The sequence below is a fragment of the Crocodylus siamensis genome, chromosome 2, assembly GCF_052110815.1.
Source record: "Crocodylus siamensis isolate JL-2025a chromosome 2, ASM5211081v1, whole genome shotgun sequence".
NCBI classification, from domain to species: domain Eukaryota; kingdom Metazoa; phylum Chordata; order Crocodylia; family Crocodylidae; genus Crocodylus; species Crocodylus siamensis.
The window spans coordinates 173,365,427-173,386,676 of record NC_143396.1 but is presented as its reverse complement, the minus strand read 5'-3'; the positions used below and the strand labels follow the sequence as shown (position 1 = coordinate 173,386,676).

The window sequence follows — 21,250 nt, the reverse complement described above, 5'->3', positions numbered from 1 at the left end:
GTTGGGGCCTTGGCCTTCCTGGCTTTTGCCCCACTGCTCTGGCTTGTCTCTTTGGCCTAGACCAGGGGTGAGCAAAATGTGGCCCGTGGGCTGGCTGTGGTCTGCCAGGTCATTCTATTCAGCCCACGGGGCCCCTAAAAATTTAGAAAAATAATATTTATCTGCCCTGGATGCCAGTCGTGCAGCCCTCGATGGTTTGCCAAAACTCAGTAAGTGGCCCTCTGCCCAAAATAATTGCCTGCTCCTGGCCTGGACCCACACTGCACCAGGTCTTGCTCCTTAGGCTCCAGACCTTTACTCGCCCTCTTTGGCTCTTATCTCTGCCCTGCCTGGGCTGTGGACCCTCTGGCCCCCAATCTCTGCCCCTTTTTGGCCTGTGAACTCACTAGCCCTGTACCTGCCCCTCATGGGCCATGCGTCTTTGATCCTTGTTTTGTCTCTCCCAGGCTTTTATCTCTCTGTTGCTGCAAGCAAGCCACTGCCCTCTGGCAGGATTGAAAACAGCCACATACCACTCAGGTACCGTGCCACTGGGACCTCTTCTCACCCCTTTCTAGTCCCACCCAAACCGCTGGTTGAACTCTAACATACATAAGTATGGCTATAACCTAATCCTTTAAACTTACTGGCTCTGTAATACAATTGTCATCCATAGTGGTTCTAATCCCTTGTCAGTTCCCAGTTCCCTACCTGTGACTCAAAAGGTGTAGCACAGGGGCTTTCAACCAGGGGACACTTCTGCCGATTGGCCATTGGGGGACCCCCCCCACACACACACACTTGGCAACTGGTTGATGTGGCGGGGAACCAGGAAGTACTCCTTCCTGACCAGCTGCTGGGGATACACTGACCCAAAAAGGTTGAAAACCCCTGGCATAACAGGATCTCACTCAGACATCATCAACCCCCTGCAGAGTTCCTTTCCCTTCAGCCACTGGGCTGTTCACTCTGGGTCTGGCCTGGGCTTATATGCTACTAGAGTCCTGCCCCCTTCCAGTCATGCAGCTCCCTGGGTGGTCTGCAGATGCTCTCTAACATGCTTGGCTTAACAGCCTTCAGGACGGCCAATCGTGGCACCTTTAATCTTGCTCTTTTCACCATGCAACCCCCTTTCCTGCTACCGAGTGGCTGAGAGATAAAAAACCATGGCATTAATTGCCTCTGGGCCACTCAGCAGCAGGGGGGAGGGGGAAGCACAACACAAAGAGCAAGATTAAAGGTACTCCTGCACTACAAACTTGCACTGTGATTTAGGTAGGTCCCTACCTATAGCAGCAGAACTAATACTGCCGTAGTTCTTTTTCTACTTCCCCAGGTTACTCTCCTATTGCAGCAATAGGCATGCCTCATTTAAGGATCTCTGGCTGCTTATCCCTTTACAGGCAGGCCCACTCTTGATTGCCTAGGCTCAGTTTGACTCCATTTTCTCTCTCTTAGTAACAGGAGCCATAGGTTCCCTAGTACAGCCTCAAGATTATCATGAGATTCTTTGTCAGGGTGCGCTCTTGACCTATAACAGTGCAGTGATAGAACTGTACCATCAGAACACATTTCAGTACTGTGCATTTAACGCTGTATATGTAAATGTCAGAAAGTGAGTAAATTCTGCTAAATACATCATTACAAGGACATGGAAAAGGAAAAGAAAGACAGCGAAATCAAGTGGTAGAACGCCACATATACAAATCAAATTGATCAAAGGCTCAGTTTAGAATGAGATGCCTTTGCAATATCTGTATTTGCCATAATAATGTGGGTTTAGCAAACAAAGGAGGGAAAAAGCAGTTCCAAGTTTGGTCCTGTTTATACTTGGCTATGACATTTTTAAAAGAAAAAAAAATCATCATGAAATGAGGGCTAGAAAAATAGCCCAAAGCTCTTTTCCTCCCTGTGAGAAGTGAGATGTCTATGACAGCAAACACACTGTACACATGCTGCATTTATGTCTGGGAACTTGTATCCACAGCTCAGGGAAGCCAAGGACAGTCAAATGTTGTTTTAGCTTAACCCTTTTAAGGGTCCCAGGCCCTGGTCCCTCAGGGGAAGCTTACTATAACCAAATGAATGCTAGTTGTGAAAATGTCTCTTCTTTTTGTATTCTATGTAGACCCAGAAGCAAAAACAAAGCTCAAATAAGTCAGCAGCCTTTTTTCTCAAATGACTACCTAGTTAGGAACAGCCACAGCAGTGGAATGCAAGTAATTAAATGTCTGTTATTCAATTAATAGATCTCAAGACAAATATAGGAGGTCAGGAGGCCTAACATATGGTATCCAGTTTAACTCTAGACTGAACCAAGGGTAGAGCCTCCTGCTTAAGCCCTAGCTGTTAGGTCCCTCCAGACAGCCTGGATGCCCTTTTCTCCTCTTTCTGCCATGGCAAAGTACTTACTTTTGTCCTGTCTTCTAGTCTGTTTGCTCTGAACAAGAAAGACATTAATTCCAAGGCAGTCCTGGAAAGGGAGCATCTCTGAGCAAAGCCCTCCTAAGTGAAATGGCAGGTTGGAGGCAGGTAAACAATACAGCAAGCTGGAAACTGAGTCAAAGTCTTTTTGCAGCTTGCTATGATGGGTTATCAGGTGACAGAGCAAATCTCTGGAGGGAGTGAAAGCCACCTAAAGATTCCTAGACAACGGCATCTCCAACAGTCAAGAGAAACAGATATTCACTTGCCAGCTTACATAGAGTCTTGAGACCTAGCTACCTACAGTCCATAAGCTTTCTGGGAAGAGCAATGAGGGTGGCTTTAATGCTGGTTTGAAGTTCTGGGGACTTGACCTTTACCTTCAGTCACAGAACATACAGAAGGGGCCACAGGAGTGCAAGATACTCCAGGGCTCCCAGCCCTGTCCATGGTCTTCATCCTCCGATGGAAGATATAACCTCAAGAGGGCAGACAAGTTCCCAGGGCATGCAAAGGGAAACTGAACATGAAGGCTCAACAGGCATCTATTATTTAAGGGTATTTTTGTCCTGCCCGCTTGGACCTTGACCAAGCGCATGGAACAGCCTTCAGCCACTCACTCTTCACTGGAATGAATGCTTAAGTATCACTGCCTAGAACAGAGGGGCTAGAACAGGGGTGGGCAAAATACAGCTTACAGATTAGACCCAGCCTGCCAACTAATTGGATCCAGCCTACAGGGAGGCACCCTTCAGTTGATTCAATCCCACCCGTGGCTTCTCCAGCGGCGCTCCGCATAGGGCTGAGTCCAGCCCAAGGTAGCCCATGCTGCACTCCAGCCCATACCCACCAGCCCAGCCCTGGCCAGCATGCACAGCTTCTGCAGGGGCTGTTCCCAGTGCAGCTGCAGCCTCCTAGATGCTGCTCCATTCCCCTTGCCTCCAGAGGCTGCTCCCCCTCCTGCTGTGCCGCTTGAGCTGGAAGGAAGCTTCAGCTGGGCAGCTCTTGCCCTGTGTGCAGGGCTCTGGCTCCAGCTCCTAGCTGCCTTCCACCCACTCTGCCTGCCAGGAATGGGCAGCTACATGGATGAAAGGTGGCTGGGAGCTGGAACCAAAGCCCTGTGCACTGGGGCAGGAGCCACCTGGCTGAAGCTTCCTCCTGGCCCAGAGTGCCATAGCAGGACCAGGAGGAGGAGCAGCCACTGGAGGCAACAGGAGTGGAATAGCACCCAGGCAGCTGTAGCTCCTCTGGAAGCTGTGCATGCTGGCTAGGGCTGGGCCAGCAGACGTGGGCTGCTCTGGGTGGGAATGACTAGGACTCAGACCCACATTGAGTGCCATGGGGGCAGCCATGGACTGCATCGCCCAGGTGAGCTCTGCTGCATGTGTCCCCTGCCCCCACCTCCCTCCCCTCACCCCTGGCTGGCTCCCAGGACCTACTGCTAAGGCAGCCCCTCCCCCCACAAACACTCATGTGCATCCCCTGAACCTCCTATCTTGCTCCCAAACACTACTCCCTGCCCACCTGCCACCTATCCTACAAAGGGAGTTTTGGTGAGTTGTTGCAGTGGTGGGCAGGGAGAAGTGCTGATCTGGTCCATGACAGCTCATCTGGCCCAAATAATTTCCCACCCTTGGTATAGAAGCAGACAGAGAGCTGGTAATAGCACAGGAGGAATCCAACCCTCACATACATATGGGGTACAATTTCAAAAGGGAACATCATGGTCCTACCAGGGCTCCCATGCAAACTGATGGAGGTGTAGCTTGCCTGTTTTCCCTGAGTGGGAGGGATGACCAAAAAACACAGGGAAAAGAACATGCTGAAATTCACAAACTGCTTCCCCAGCAAGCTAGGAGGACAATCTAGCTGGCTTGGAAAGGATGGGTCCGAAGGGGAGGGAAAGGCAGGCAGTTATGACTTTAAATACAAATCTCCAAGGAGCAGGATGTCACATCACAGGGAGGAAAGCTCCAATAAATGAGGGAGGAAGGAGCCAGCTAATCACAGATCACATCTAAAGGGAAGGCCATGTCTCTCATTAAAAGAAGCATTAGGTTAATATATCAAGCCCAGGCATCAAGGTGAGGAAACAGCAGCTTTCCTGCACATATACAGCATGGTTGATGGTCTACACCAGGGGTATCAAAGATAGCCCAGGGGCTGAATCCAGCCTAGAGAGCCATATCATCTGTCCCCTGGTGCTGCCTGTGGGCAGAGTGAGCTGGATGGCCCCACACAATGCCCGCAGTGTGGACATGTGCAGCTCCAGGACTGTGCTGCATGCACAGGGCCTCTGGGGCAGCCAGAGCAGAACCAGAATACAGGGCCAGTCTGTGGGTCCGGTCTGACCTGCAGACCAGCTGTGCATGCTGGATGAGTTTGATACCCCTGGTCTACGTAGATGCCACAAGGTCCCATATAGTTCTGGTCTAGAATATGCTGGGGAGGTCTTTTTGCTGCTCTAGAATCCCACTCTGAAAGGCTTCCTCTGATGGGACCTCCATGGTCATGGGAGCAGTGGAGGACAAATACAACATACTGGGAAAAGGAAGCATTTTGGGGAAACAGCCAGCAGATAGCTACTGTGACATCCCAAAAGTGCCTTACCAAGGATGCAACAAGATGAGCTCAGGGCTCATGAGAGTAGGGGAAGCCAGATACTCAAGTCATTTCCTTAGTGTCACCCATGACTTCGACACCCTAATGGAGCAGCACAGCTACATTTACTGTTTCTGTTCTTCGGCATTGTATATACTTGGCTTATACAAGGAATTGGAAATCATTTTAAGGGGCCTGGGAGAAGAGCAGCCTCCATGGGTTTATATTCCATATGACATGCAAGAACTTAGCTGCCCTGTAAGAAAAATTAAGACGTTCATGAGGTGATGATGGCAGTAGTGCCATGGGAAAATATGGGGGAGGGCACGGGGGAAGAACATGCAGGTGGTGGAATATGTCACAGCTTCATCAGTGTTAGTAGAGCCAAGACAATTTATACCAGCTGAGTATCTGTCCCCAAGATTAAAGGTATGAAGGCACATGCCTGTATCGAGGAAATCACTGTAATTATGTTCTTTACAGTCAATGGGAAAGTCAGCACTAAGCAAAGCTATTATTAACGTACTATTTGAAGTACAGCATACAGTCACACAGATGGCCATAGACAGGGGACACAGAGAGCAAAGTGGGACACTGCAGACAAACACTCTCTGTCTGGGAAGGGATAATTACCAGGGCACCAAGGTCAAGGCGCCCAAGTGGTTTGGCGGGCAGCCACAGAGGAGCGGGGTGGGGACTTGTGGTTAAGGCCTGGGCCAAACAGAAACTGCATATTCCAGCCACTGGGGAACAGGGCTGGATAACTTGCCCAGGATGGGACAGCTACAGTAATAAGGCTCTGTGTCACTGCACTTGAAAGAACAATGGGCCTCCAAAACAACTGTGCAAACACAAAAAGGATTTTCAAAAGTCTTAACTCTACCTTGTCAGGGCTTAGAGCACAACCAAGGAGGGGGAATAGAGGGCATGATCTTGCTCCCATACTATTCCGTGGCTATATTCCCATTCTCTGCAATGGTACAGGCTTAAGGCATAAAGCTACATCCTCCCAAGCTGATGGCAGGAACAGTCCAGCTGACAGGGATGCGGCAGGCACTGCCGAAGGGGCTGGAAGAACAAAGAGTTTCCTTTGGACCCATAATGAGACATGAGCATTGCAATGGGCTTTTCATTAAGTAAACTGGTGTTCACTTTGTACAGAGAGATTCATTACAACCCAGCTGTGAGGAATACATTAATTTTTAATTCACAGATGGTAGAGTTAACTCATAGTGTTTTTTAAAAAAAGGTGTCAGGAGTACAGAGGTGTAAGGGAGGAAGCTGATGCAATTTTCTATCCTTATTATAGCCACTATCAGGAAGACAGCTCTCTATTAGTAGACTCCTGAATCTGCATGTAACCTCAGTGATATTAGTAGGGCCATGTAGTGAGGCACGGATGGGCTGTAAAGTTACATACAAAATTAGGAATTTATATTTATCCATGACCTGAGCCAAATATATTAAACATCTTCCATATTGGAAAAGCCTCATAAAACTTAAGAGGGTGGATATCTAGAGCAACAACTCTAAATAGATACCAAAAAAGGCTTTTTTTGGTGGTATCTTTTACTGAACCAACTATATAGTTAGGAGGGTTGTTTGACAAGTTTTGGGGCACAAAGTGCCTCCTCTAAAAACCTAGAGAGTTAGATGACTGCCGAAGCCTTACCAAATATTGTTGTTTCCTACAGAACTAAATGCAGAATTATAGCCCAGAAGGAAAATTCCAGAGGTTGTTTTTACAGTTCTATAGAAATGAAAAAAGTCCCTCAAATTCCATGGGACTCTTCCCAGGAATGTTATCAAAATAAATATCCATGTATTGTTTTTAGAAACACAGGCCATTATTCAGCAAGGATATCCATGTTAGCCAAAACAAGGATGCCAACCCATATAATGTCATTTCAAGTTGCACAATATTCCATGTCTTTCTTAAAGCTCCAGCTTCTGGACCTATGTGATTAGAACAGCTCAGCTTTAATTAAAAATTAACCAGTTTCCCAGGGCGCCTCTTGGGGTAACAAAGAACAATGGTCACTAACTGACAGCAGATTTAGGCTAGATATCAGGAAAAACTCCAGGGTAAGAGTGGCCAAAATCTGGAATGCTCTCCCCTGCCTTGGGGGTCTTTAAGAGAAGGCTGGACAGGCATCTGGCTGGGGTCATCTGACCCCAGCATTCTTTCCTGCCTAGGCAGGGGGTCAGACTTGATCTGTTGAGGTCCCTTCCAATCCTAGCATCTATGAATCTATGAAGTTTCTAGCCCTTGTGATTGTGAAAAAGATCTTGAAAAGGAGGATTCTATAGGCTCAAAACCCAGAAGGAAAAACAGGACCCACCATTTTTAGCATCTCATTTTTTTCAGTCTTGGTTTTCGACTTCTGAATGGCTGAAGTTGGCAATACCTACACCTGTCTGAGCCCCAGTGACTTCAACGGGTCTTTGCGTGAGCACAGGAATCCGTCTCTATGGAGCACTTTTACAGAACTGGATGCCAGACTATTCCTTTTCATTCTGGCCTTATCCAGACCCAAAAGTTTCTCTGTGGTTTAGCTTAAATCAGTAAAGATGACTGTAAGCCAAACTGGCTTTTCCCTCCTCCACATACAGTCTTGTGCAGTTTAACCATGGCTCATTGCTGTGTAAGCTTAAACTTAGTCCCAATGACTAAACCCAAACAAGCCCGGTTTAAAACAAAAATCAGAGCCTTTTGCACTGATTCCACTTAACTGGTTTTATAACTGCATCTTAAAGCACACAAGAGCAATTTCCTCATATAGAAAAGACATAAGATTCCTGGTGGCTTACAGGGATGATAGGTAGGCATGTGAGGGCCTAACAGTGGGTGAAGGGGAAGGTCAGTTATTTCTATGTCAGTTATGGGTGGGCCAGACACTCAAGAGACATGTGGGAATTGAGAGAGAAGGGAAAGACAGAGGAAGAAATGCATTGTGAATGAACTAAGGGAAAGAGGAGAGAGAAATGAGTACGTACAGAACTGAAGATGGAACTCATGAGAACTTAGCTGTGATGGATGGCAGAACACTACATAGGGAAAGGAAGAAAGGAAAGGGGGACACAAGGGAGAAAAAGAGAGAGAAAACGCCACTGAAAGACATGGGATAGAGATGAAGGATCACACCTCAGTTCTGCACAATGGAAATCAGGTAAAAGCACAGAAATAGAAAAGAGAAGAAAGAACAAACATACCACAGACAGGATGAGCTTTTAAAAAAAAGTATCCAATGAAGATCAATGCCAAAGCTTTGTGAAAAATTCATGCAGAGTCACCATTTGATTACACACAAAATTGCGCACCAGTTTGTCAAAGTTAGTCATAAGCAAATGTTTGCAGATACCTAATTTTTCGACAAAAATATCATACTGGATTAGACAGGTGTGCATATATGCCCACAGCTGGGTAGACACATATGACCATATGTACACATGTGCTATCTGGGATGAGCCACTATAAGTTAGATGCGTGCAATACAATTGGAGTAGCCCACAAAATCTGGCTAGTCTTCCCTAGTACATAATACATGTGTGTTTAATATAGATGGGAATTATATCAGTACAATGAAGATAGCTATGATGGAAGAGATTAATTTGTGACTGCAGTCTCTGACCTCACTGCTTCTCCAACTCTAGTCACCTTCTACAGCCAGTCCCAGCTGTTAACCTCTCCTGCTCTGAAGCCCTAGGCTGGCTCCTATAACTAGGCTCCTAAGTTAATTTATCTATGGGGTCTTTTTGTTTTTAAATCAGGGTGGATCCATCAGCTCCTGCCTTGATTATATGAGGGGAAAGTCCATGGAGTCTTACAGACCTTGAGTTTCACTTTGCAGGCTTCCCATCGAACACTATGGATGTTGATGAGGTACCAAAATACCTTGGCATCTCCTGTAATTTAATAAAACTGCCCAACAGTGATGCTCAAGATCCTGCCGCAGGTATTTCTCCACATCTGTAAAGTTGTGATCGATTTGTCCAAGAAAGCAGGAGACAGTCGGACAAGTCAATAAACTTGTTTTCTAGAAAGCACCTGATTATGTGTCATGCAGCAGGCGGCCTCCCTAAGCTGGGATGCCTGGTACTGCGTGAGGAGAAGAACCAATTAAACTGCTTAAAAATTGGCTAAGATGCAAGAATATGATGGCAGCTGCCAGCAGAAAGAAGGGGATGAGGGCGGAGAGGCAGGAGTGCATTCAGGGACTCATGCAAAGACCTTTTTCCATCTTGAATGTAAGCAATCTTGCAGAAAGGAGCATTTCCAAAGGGGATCTGGTTAACTGCATTAAGGTTGTATTTATAAATGATTAATGTATGTTTTGATAAATGGCTAATGGATTGTTTCAGAACACCAACAGGTTCCCCAGACTGACAGTTGTAAGTGGTTTCTTCCACCACCTACTGATGTGCTTACAGCCCTCTGGTAACACATGCTACTTATCAGTGTAATGTGCTTATACAATCTATTATTTAACTCCTCTTTATAAACAAAGTCTTCATGTTAAGCATTACAGGGGTTACACTGGCTAAAGTCAAAAGAAGAGGGCCGAAGATCCTGGAGGAAAGGCAAGTGCTGGGACTGGGAGATGCTGAATTTATAAGCTTCTACCAGTGATTCATGTAATTCAATGCACGTCCAAACTTCTGACGGGCCTGAGCCTGGACTTTTGATGCTAATATATTCCACAACAGCAGTACTTAGCTCCTGCACGGCTCTGTGATGGCAACGACAATGGTTCTATCCTCACAATATTTCAAGGATGCTCATTGAGGATTTCAAGTTGGGTCTCAGCAGAGGACCAAGAGTTATGCTGTTTTCAAGTCATGGATCATTTTCTTTCTGAAGATGCACCCTCAACTGTCTCTCTTAGTTTTAATGGCGACTGCACCAGGAAGAGATTTGTGGGGAACATGCCCTGTAGGTCTCCAAAGGTGACCTATAAGGGCAAGCTAATCAACTGCAAGGCCGTTCTGTGCAGAGATACAGTATCTCAAGCCTTGTGCTAGACAGATGCACCTTTATTTCACTTTCCACTTTCAGTCAGGCCATTAAAAGTCTGATTTCTAGCCTGACAGTCCCTCTAAAGTAAAAGGAGCCACTATTACATATACTTTAGCTGAAGCTGTGAGGATTTTACAAAGCTAAATCCTTTATCCTCATCTCTAGCACCTGGCTAGCTCTCATATTTTGATCAGCTCGGATGTGAAAATAGCTTTCTCTCCAGTTTTCTTGCGCTCACACAATTCTCTGGGAAGTGGGACACGAGAAACCTATGGAAGTGACTAACTCTAATCATGATAGAAAGGCTGGTCTTGCAGTTGAAGCACTAGACTCCAGAGATATGAATTCAGTCTCAGCAATTCTGCACGCTTCTAGGGGGTGGGGCCAATCACTCAAACCTCTCTCTCAGCACTATCTATAAACCAGTAATAACCAGTTTATGTCTATTTAAGATGTAAAGTCGTCAGGGCACAGGGTGTTTTAGAACAGCAACTAGCACAAATGGGCTCAGATCTTGGTTGGGGTCCATTCTATCCCTCTGCCACAATACAAATATCCATAACTCACATCACTTACTGCCCTGTGTGTGGTGTTAAGCCACAGAAAGGCTGGTTTGTAACAGATGACAATTTATATGTCAGCAAACCCTGGGATGTTCACTGATCTGTGGTGCTCTGCTAGTGTCTGAAGATTGTGAAGCTTGACTGTTAGTGAACAAGAGCATCATCCCAAGTGGGAAATAAGGATGTAACCAAAATTTACCCTTCAGTCCATTATGAACCCCAGTCTTTGCCTCTCCTCACCTTCCTTCCATTCATTGGCTGCAGAACTTCACTGCTTTTTGATGTTTTTTGTGCAGTAACACCTCAAATGTGCCCCCTCAGACTCACCCCCTTTCTCCTTGAGGAAGATGTGAAGCCAGGACCTAGTAGCCTGCAAGTTCACGCTCTCCAGTGATGCTCCCCAGTAAAACGTTCGCTCTTGAGATCTGTATTATCAAACTAACCAACCTTGCGCAAGCAAGCTGGATCTGAGTATCAGCTTGTAGGATGACAGAGACACGTTACAGCAATAGCAGAGCCTAAGGGAAAGGACACCAGGTGGGAGGCCTTATTGACACTGGGGATGTCAGCCAGGGCTGTAGCTGAACTGATCTGAAGCCACAATGGGTAACAGGCAAAGCCCATATTCAGGCATCATCGCAGTTTGCCTCTGTTCGAAGCTGGGCCCAGCTACACCAGTTTTGCCTGCCTGTACTGTAAGCTTGCACTAAGACAGGCACACAGGTGGCTAACCACTGGCATCTGTAACTAGAACCAGTCTCCAGGGCAGACAAGGCTTTTTAAACTTCTCTGAGTGCAATAGTCTACTTTGATCTTTTAGAAATATCTCCCTTCCCTGTGAAAAAAAAAAATAATGAAGGAATTTTATAGAAGGAAATCATTCTTTTCAACCTCAGTTTCAATTGGTCCTAGAAAACAGGAACAGCTCCTTTTAATTATAATTAGAGGTGGCTGCAATTCCCAGGCGTCTGGTTCATCAAAGCTTGTTGCCCTCTCTCAGCAGTGCTTCTCATATTTTACAACCGGAGAGCTACCAAAGTACATTGGGGAAGCACATATGTTCATACAGGAGGTTATGAGATTGCCTAGATACTGGCTTATGTTCCAACCAATGTTCTGCGGCATGAAACTCAGTTCACATGTCTGTAATTCACTGCTCCATCTGCTCTCTCTACTTTCAATTAGTCAGTTGGAAGTGGGCTGAATAGCACATGTAGGTCCCTATCCTGCAAGCAGCTGGGTGCAGGTGGGTTCTCCCACCTGCCTGGAGCCCCAAGAGACTGTCCACCTTGTACAGCTTGCAGGTTTAGAGTCTTTGACATTTAATGCACCCACGTTAGAGCTGCACTCAGGTGGGTAGCTGTCAGCTGCAATTGCAGTTCAGGCCAGGAGCTGCTGTCAGGACATTTCCCCACAGGGAGGGAGAGGATTGCTTGAATGTGGTGTTTTGGTCTGAAATAATGTAGTTGAGACGTGCTGCAAAGCCTGTGGTTTGGGAGGTGAATTTTTATTTAGTGGTGGAAGCTGAGGTTTTACAGGAACTGGCACAGAGCCATTTTGGTTTTGTGGATTAATGTCTCTGTCTGGAGAAGGACTGAGATGTTAGAACTAGGGTGGGGGTGTTTTTTTGTCTAGGGTAGATTGTATATTTCTCTTTCAAGGACCCCCAAATCTTGGCCACTGCAATCTTTGCATGGTTTCACACTGCAATCAAATTATGACTTTTTGAAGTCAAATTGAAACACATAGATTAATGCCACATGCCTCTTACACTTCCCTTTTAAACAACTCAGGTTGAAAATTGACTTTTCCCTTAGCTTGAAAGACAGTAATTCACTAGTCAACAAAGAAATAAGCTCACTGGATGCTGTACATGGAAACGCACAATGTTAACAGAGTCTCGGAAGCCAAAGCAAAGCCTCTGCACTGGCTGCAAGCTAGCGAGAGGTGCCATCTCTATAGCGTATTTTAAGACTACTCCCTTTGTGAATTGGGCAAGTGAATTGGGAAGAGTGTTCATTAGAGAACATCATGTCCTCCAGTCCTAGGTGACCACACAGCTGTTCCCAAGACCTCTGTGTGGAAACTTGCATTTTATTTGCCAATACCACCGATCCCCATTAATATAGACAATGCAAACCTGTACGGACACAGACTTGCATCCTCATTATTATCTGTATTACAGCAGCACCTACAGCCTCTAACCCTCCAGTGCCATATATACAAATAGCAGAGATGGCAAATGCTCCAAAAACGTACAGTCTAAGAGACAGAACAGACTCAGGGTGGATGGGGAAAGAGGAAGTAATTTGACTAAGGTCTCATGGCAGATCAGTGGCAGAACTAGGACTAGGACCCAGACTTCTTGACTCCTGGTCCACTGATCTCTCCGTGAGATCACACTGCTTTGGAGTCACAAAACTTCCCACATTTCAAAAGGAAACATACAGTGGAACCGGCTGCACTTAAAACAAACAAAACAAAAAATAAATCCTCAGAATAGTTTATAACTCCATGATATTTGTGGCTTATTTTAATTTATGAGAGCCCGGAAATGCAAGGTTCTTGATGGAGATTAAACTTTGATGTGGCTTATAGATTCTTTTTTAAAGGCAACTTCCCTATAATTACAAGATGTGCACCACTGACCCACCATGCTGTGCTTGGTCCTTCTAAACCCGGCTGATTTACAGCCAGCATTTCTGCAAAGGGCCATTATTACACATGCCAAAAAATCCTTTGGACATGACTGCAGAAGCACAAAGCACCCTGCAGCTCCAACCAGAGCCCCTGGAAGCAGAGCACCTCTCCAAATCAGGCCCCTTCTGTTTAGTGCCCGTCCACAGCAACCCCCTCCTTCCTCCCCCCCCATTCCACAACCCCTTTTCACATGCTTATTTTAGGAGCCTGCAGATCATATGGGTAAGCTGGCAGCTTGGCTCCTTTTTGGACTGCCATTCCAGCCATCTCCAACCGTTCAGCAACCGGGTGAAGTTTTCAGATCAGATGTGTGCCCGGGAACCCCCATGGTCTTTACAAAGATGAAACCCCAGAGTGTGTGTGTGTGGGGGAGGGGGTAACATTTGGCTGTCCCATGTGAAATGTGGAAAGGAGAGGTCAGCCAGGAGAGGTTTCTTTAAAAGAACAAAGAAAAGAAATAAAAAGTCCTCCCAACTTCCTACGCCCAGTTCAGAGCAGGCTGAGGAGTGGTGCGGGGGGGGAGGCCGGCTGGGGAGAACAGCTAGGCCGTCTGTGAAGGGTTGGGGGGTGAAAGCCAGAGGGGCATCCTGCCTGCCTTCTGCGCCCCCCGGCTGTTCGCAGCTGCGGGACAAACCTGGGGTGAAGCAGGGAAGTTTCCCCCCCGCCCCGGGCGGGGTCCCTACCTGTCTTGCCCACGGCGCCCTGTCCCAGCACCACGAGGCGCAGGGTGCGCGCCGGGCTGAGGCTCACGGAGCGCCGCAGCGGCCGCGGGAAGCTCATGCTGGCACCTGCCGCCGCCGCCGCCGCCGCCCGCGCCCGCGCTCGCTGTGAGGCGGCTCCGCCCAGCGCCAGGGGCGGCGCCCGGCGCCTCGCGGGACCCCTGCACGCCAGGCTGCCCAAATCCCCGCTCCTGTATGTGGGGGAGCCCGCTGCCCTGTACCCCGTGCTGCCTGGATCCTTGCCCCCCTCGTGTATGAGGGTGGCAGCTGCCCCTGCTCCCCAGATCCCAGCTCTGCTGGGGTATGGGGGGGCACCTGTTGCCTGCACCCCAGGATCCCCAGATCCCTACCCCTCTGGTGTGTGAGAGTGCCTGCCCCCCCTTTGCCCTGCACCCCGGCCCCCGGTGCATGGGGAGGGTCTGTTGCCCCTCCAGGCTCCCCAGATCCCAGTGTGTGGGGGGGCAGATGCCCTATAAAGTAGCATCTGAAGTAGCCTCCTGTTGCCAATGAAGGCATACGGCTGTCTGAACCAGCTAATCTCTTAATTTCAGGGTGACAGGGCAGCCTTCCCCACGTGTACAACCACCCTTCTAAAGCTGCCGCCCCACTCTGCCTTCTGCCTGCCTGCCGATGTACAGGGCTAACCACCTCTCTCTGCTCAGAAACTGGACTGACAGGGCAACGCCTGATACTGGCACAGCACCAGCTGTGTGAGTGAAACTGGGTGAAACAGGCCAGCTCAGCAAAAGATCTGGTGGATTAAGGTTCTGGGATCTTTTCGGTAGTATTCCTTCATTTCTTAGAGACGGTCTCTCTCAAACTGATAGAAAAATATGGGCTTGCTTGGGTAAAGTTCAAGGTAACATTAAATCAGTCCTGTATTTATAATCTGCAGCATTTGTTGGAAGTAAGCATTGCTGGAAGCAAAGACTGTAGCACGATGTGCCACCTGCTTGGGAAAGACTCACCTTGAACTAGGGAATAGGATATCAAAACTGTATGCCAGCTGTCAGGGAACAAGTCTATTTGGCCTCATAGGACAATGACCACCCTGAAGATAGGGATGAAACAAATGTTATACAAAATGGTATAAAAAGAGAGAACACCAAACTTACAGAGGAAATACCCACTTTGGGCTGGCTGCTAGGTTTCAGACTGCTTGTCAAACGTTGTAAAGAACATAATAAGACAGAAGAGGAAGTTGTTCAGGAAAAACTGGTAAGGCAAATAGCTTGCCAGACCTACTTAGTCTGGGTGTCGCTCCTATCCGTATTGGCATTAGCATCCTGCTGAGATGTTGGCTTTTATCGGTTTTATTTATACATCTGGTTACAGTGGTTTCCAAAATCTCCTTTATTAGCATACCCAGGCACAGGCATAGGCAAACCAGGCAGGTGCCCAAGGTCCAGACAGAAAGGGGGTCCGAAAATGAAAAAAAAAAATTACAATTGCAAAAAAAAAGTTTTAATATTGCGCATCTATGGGGGGCAATGTTATCAATTGAGAACAAACTATTTAAAGACATTGTTACCACAGACATGATAAAGACTTTTGCAACAAAAAATATCATTATCTCTGGCAAAGGGGGCCCCAATAATAAACGTTTGTCCAGGGCTGCCAGGAGTCTAGGTACGGCACTGTTTATTAGTACTGCTGCAGAGTACCAAAAGTGAAATATGCTGCTGTAGCCAGCCCTGCACCATGCAGAACTGATGAAGAGAATGTGTGGGAAAATCCTTTGAGTGTTCTTCCTCCCCTAAATGTCTCATGTTCCAGGTTTGCAGAGTCAGGACACCACAAAGGATTGGACCTGAGACATTCCCTTGGTCTACTCCTTCTGTGTTGCCATTGCCATGGCTCACCATTTGGTGTCACAGTGTGCACCTCATGCAAAACATGGGCCAAATTTCATTCCTTCGTAAAACTGGAATAGCATCTGACATCACTTTTACACCTTTGGATCTGAAAACAGAAGTCGGCCTCCTGCATGTTTTTGATACATATTTTAGCAGGAACTGTGGCACTTCTACATGTGGCTCCCCAACACCAAGAAAGGACACCTAGGTGAGAGGTAGTAGAATAACAGCAGCTGAACAATGAATTAATATTACAAGGGCTCATGACCTTGAGGCTCTGGGACAAAAAACTGATTCACTGTTGAGCCCAGGTAATGCATCTCCATTGCAGGATGACATATGCTACTTTTAAATTAACTTATTTTAATGCCTCCTCTGAAGCATCTAAAAAATATAATTGTCAGAGAGGATACTAGAGTAGATGGGCCATTGGTTGCAACTTCTCCGTACCATGCAGGTGACAGGGGGAGCAGTCACATTTGTTGATGTTTGTCCAGAGAAAGATGTTGGCTTATGCTGATCTCAGTCGCATGGCTGCGGGCACATGTCCTGTCTCCTGTTATATTAGACCCTTGGTCTGAATCCAGCCTGTTGATCTGAGTCACTGGCCTCCACTGCTTCCTTCTTAGGCAATATTCTGCTTTATACAATGAGGCCTCGTTTGTTTTAGCCGGCTATTGCGGCCCATGAAGGGCTGACAAGCTAGAAGCAGGAATGTGAAAATGTCACTTTTTTTCCCCTGCATGAGATGGCGCCATCCAGTATCAGACTAAACTCCCTGAGATGACACCAGATAAAGAATATTCGCTGATATGGCTGACTCCCTATTCTCAGGGCCCAGGTACCCCAACCAAGGTCAAAGTGCCTCATATATAAAAATAGGCAGTGGGAGACAGTCCCTTCCCCTAGTCTCAGGGGAGAAGACAGACATAGGGTGAAAGGGCAAGCGACTTGTCTATGGTCATGCAGCAGGTTAGTAGCAGAGGTAAGATTAGAAACCCCAGTCTTCCAAACCAACTTTGTGCTCTCCCCGCTAACTCAGGGTTGTCAAATATATAGCCTACAAGCTGGATCCAGCCTGTGAAGCTGCTTCCTCTGAGCTATTAGAAGCTGGGGGTCATGACTGAGGGAGGTGGGCTGTTGCAGAATCCAGGGACCACAGACCCTGGTGGACATGGGCAATGGCAGCAAGAGGGTGATGGAAGGCTGACTCACACAGCCCTGCCTGCCCTAAGGCTGCTTGGCCCAGAGCTACTTGCCCTATTGCTGCCAGGCCCACCGTCCCTGACACAGCACCCATCACCCCCACTGCAGCTGCTGCTGATCTTGCTGCCCCACCACCATCTGTACCACTGCTCTACATCTGTGTTGGATCTTGCTCATGAGGAGCTTCATGGTCCAGATCCAGCCTGGAGCACAGGCTGAGTTTCACACCCCTGCACCAGACCTGACTGCCACTCCTCTAACCTCCCTGAATTACAAGTGCAACTCTTCCATTTCCACCATTACTGTCACCATCTGCTTTACCAGCTGCCCTCCATCTGAAGCACTGTTAGACTGGGTTTCCCTGGTGAGACTACACAGTAAAGGAAGGTCCTGCCCATGAGGGGAAAAGACCAGAATGGCCTTTTTCTCCCCTGTAGATAAGACCCAATTGCCAGAAGTTTGTGGAAAGATTAGTGTACACTTCTTTCTACTTGATACTGGGACCCAGGCTGGACATATCAAGTGACCCCTTCCAGCTCCAACCTTGGTAAGTCTATTAACAGTTAAAAAAAAGGATATGGGCGAATGTTTCTATATGCACACAGGAAGGGTAATTTATAATTGGCTGCTGTGCTGAGTCAGGAAATATGTATTTAATTCCTGGCTCTGCCAGAAACTCTCCAACTGACCTTGAACGTGACACTTAATCCCACCCTGCACCTTGGTTTCCTATCAGTAAAACAGAAATCAAGCTATTCTGGTCTCCCACCCTTTATTTCATCTATTTTGGCCATGAAGTCAAGAGGGCAGTGGTTGTCTCTCACTAGGTGGGCACAGAGCCCCTGGCACCCCAGGATTCTGATCTCATGTGGGACACCCAGGCATGACTCCAACACAAGCATTAAGAACTTCGTAGACAGAATAAAAGCAAGGGGAAGTGGGAGCAACCCAGGCTGAGAGATCACGATCATGTGACATTTACAAATGAAGCTAATAAGATTTCATAATTCTACCTCCGCTCTTTTTTTCTAATATGGTCTTTCTGTTGCCATGTAAGGCTATGAAGCACTGCCGGGCTGCATGTAGCAGAGCAACATGGATTATGTTTACAAAGGAGGGCTGCTTTCTTTTCCCTTATCGAACTTGGTATACTGGCTAACTGTAATTTCTCTCTCAATTCTGCCCTTTCTGCCTTTTTTTGCAAATGTGCCAGAGAGTATTTAATAACTGTTCATATTTTGCTTATCCCCGCAGGCCAGAGTGAGAAACAGAAAGCCAGCGTTTAGTGAAATGCATCTTCCACCCCGACAGCAGGGAATGTGCTGTGCACACACAAGTTGACAAAACACTGTTCAGCACTGCTTAGCACTTGGGGAAATATTTTCATTTGTGACATTAAAAAGCCTGTGCCCACTCATGGCAGGCAGCGTGCCCTAGGGATCAAACTAGCTAGGGCTCCTGAACTCTCTCTCTCTGGGTAAGCTACTTAGCCATAACCATTTTTTTCCTTGGTTAGCCACCTATTACCTTATCAGGTTTACCCCTCATCAACACAGACTGCATCATAAACTAAATTATAACATCCAAGGTACATTCACTGACTCCTCTACCGATGTCACATACATCATTGCCTGCTCACAAAACCCTCTTGCTGTCCACATTGGACAGATAGGGCAATCCCTGCATGGCACAATGAATGGACACTAGAAATACACAAAAACCTGTGGCAAAACACTTCAGCTTTCCTGGGCATTGCATCACTGGCCTCAGACTAGCTGTTCTTCAACAACAAGAGCTTTAAGAATTGACTTGAAAGCAAAATTGTGGAAAAAGAAATCAACCACAGACTGGATTGAGTTAAGCAGAGTCTAAACATGGACTACAGATTCTTATCCTGTTATCTGGATTAGCCTTTACGTCCCTATGGGCTTATTGATTTATTGCTCCCTCCAGTCCCCTCTGTCCGTTCACAGCATCTGATGAAGTGAGCTTGGCTCACAAAAGCTTATGCATTTCTGATTTAGTTTGTAAGGTGTACCTCTAGCCTGCCTTCTACCTTTTAAATGAGCTGAGCAATATGTCTGTATCTAAAGGGAGGTGCTCTACAAATGTGCAGTGTTTCTCTTTGGTTATGCTTTTCTGCATTTCTTCAGCAGATCCGGTAGTAAAATAAAACACATAATGATAACAAACAATTGCGTCTTACTTTAAAATGTAACAAACTTTCTCCTAAAGAAGATGTATGGACTTTACATGTTTTCCCCATTGCATAGAGCAACTACCTCAGGGGTAAAACTTGGCAGCTGTTTGACAGACCAGAGCATAATTTACTGGCCAGCGCACGTGTATGCTGTGCTGCTCTGGGTATAGTGTGCGTATGATCCAGTTACGGTCTGTTGCCCACCTACAAAGAGGAGAAATGCTTTATGGCTAACAACAATGAACAGGGATTCTCCATTGGTTAAGACATAGTGAAGTATTTGGTGGGGACATTTTCTTGGACCTGAAGGCTGTTCGTTCTATTCCAAATTGCTGTCTTGCACAGCTAAACCTTTGTAACCACTACAGCATCAACATGCTACATCTTTGGGGATGGGAATTGAGAAATAACACTGCATCCAGCTAAAACTGCAGGAAAACATAAGTTACCAAACTGTCATTTAGCTGAACCCGGGGATTAACATCCCTACTTCTTCAAAGAGTTGTGGGATCCTTAATAGCCATACATGGTCAGGGCCTTTGTGGTGCTGTTCTGAACAACCTGACATATATTGAATATTGAGTCCAAGGAAGAATACCAGAAGACCCCCAAGGAAAAATTCAACTAGCCCAGTCTTGCTGTGCCCAGGAGGGTGACAAGATCCTCCTTTAGTCATTGTTGCTGCTGGCTACTTTTTAACATGTGTAACCCACACAAAATGTACAGGCACTGTTGTACTGCAAAGTATGGTGTTGTGTATATGGTTTTAGTTAAGTATGACTGTATATATATACTATTTTTTCTGCTGTGCTTTATGTACTTATGCTTTGTGTGTCTTGTCTCCTCTTTGCTCGAGTAATCTGATGCTTTGCATAGCCCCCTTTGTTGGGTCTTTTGTCTAGGGATATACCTTGCTTTTTACTGTAAACAAGAAACCTGGCTCCTTGTCAGGTAAGCAGGGGATATCAGATCCCCTAACCTGACTGGCTACCGGGGCAGTGTTCTTTTATGAGGAGGAAAAACTGGATTCAGGGCAAGCCCTGATTGGAAAATCTTGGGTAATGTTACATCAGGTATATAAGAACTTCTCAACTGAGGCGCTGCTATTTTTCCTGGGGCTGTTGAAAGCAGAAAAGCTGAATTAGGAGCTGGAGAAACTGCCCCCCATTGTGGGGGGAGATTTCCCCCACCCTTCTTCACTGGAGAAATAAGCTGAAGCTATGTGAAGGGAAGACCTCAGGTACAGGGAGAGAAAGTTGGTCTTATGGTTTGAGACTCCTTGTCCGTCCCTCTTCTTTCCCTTTTGTTTTCCTGGGTTTTAAGTGGGATAATACTGTGTGGGTATTAATCCCTGGCACACACTGACCAGGGTTGGAGCCTGGTGGTTTTGTCAGCAGATTTAGGCCAGGATTAAAAACCTGGCATGGTTTGGGCCAGGGTGAGACCTGGCATGGTTTCTTGTTTGGTCCAGGCTTCAGTGCAAATAGGCTTGGGTCCCCCTTTTATTGTTTTACAGCTGTTGTCTCTCAGCCTTGTTGGATAGCTGAGCCTTGCTATATGTTCAGGTCTGGGCCAGAATAGGGCTGGCTCCCCTTCTTCGACTTCTCTTGCAGTTTGCTGCACCAGCAGAGGTGGGGGTGCAACTAGGAATTTTGTGGGTACAGTAAGCTGACTGAAGCCCCAAGTCACCCCCCCCAAAGCCATCATGTAGAAATGGAGATCAGTGCCCTATAGCTACCCAGGGAGCAACAAGGGGCCCCTTGTGTCTCAGAAAGATCTACACTCTCTAGTCTCTCCCCAAGATGCATCAAACCCCAAGGAGCAGCTCCTAAGACTCTCTGGTGTGGGTCCTCCTGTCAAGCGTATTGCTAAAGGGCAGGTATATGCAGGACCCCAGAACTACCCACTGGGGAGGCCCGAAGTCCCAGACTGCCTGGGCATAAGTGAAGCCTCCCCAAGAGGGTGCAACCTATAGCTTACACCCA

The 21,250-nt window shown here is 46.9% G+C and overlaps 1 protein-coding gene across 4 annotated transcripts in view; it reads right to left on the bottom strand.

The window, feature by feature from the left end:
• Positions 1–14,114, bottom strand: part of LOC149871346 (ras-related and estrogen-regulated growth inhibitor-like) — a 29,065-nt gene extending 14,951 nt beyond the window's left edge. For 2 of the 4 annotated variants that reach the window (XM_090032341.1, XM_090032340.1), the window contains exon 1: positions 13,968–14,114. In XM_090032341.1, coding sequence (XP_089888467.1) covers positions 13,968–14,064 — 97 coding nt within the window. In that variant the 5' untranslated portion in view covers positions 14,065–14,114. Of the gene's footprint in view, positions 1–5,887; positions 5,951–13,967 lie in introns of those variants that run through there. The other 2 variants (XM_090032343.1, XM_090032342.1) reach the window with 2 other exon arrangements.
• Between the last annotated feature and the right edge of the window lie 7,136 nt (positions 14,115–21,250).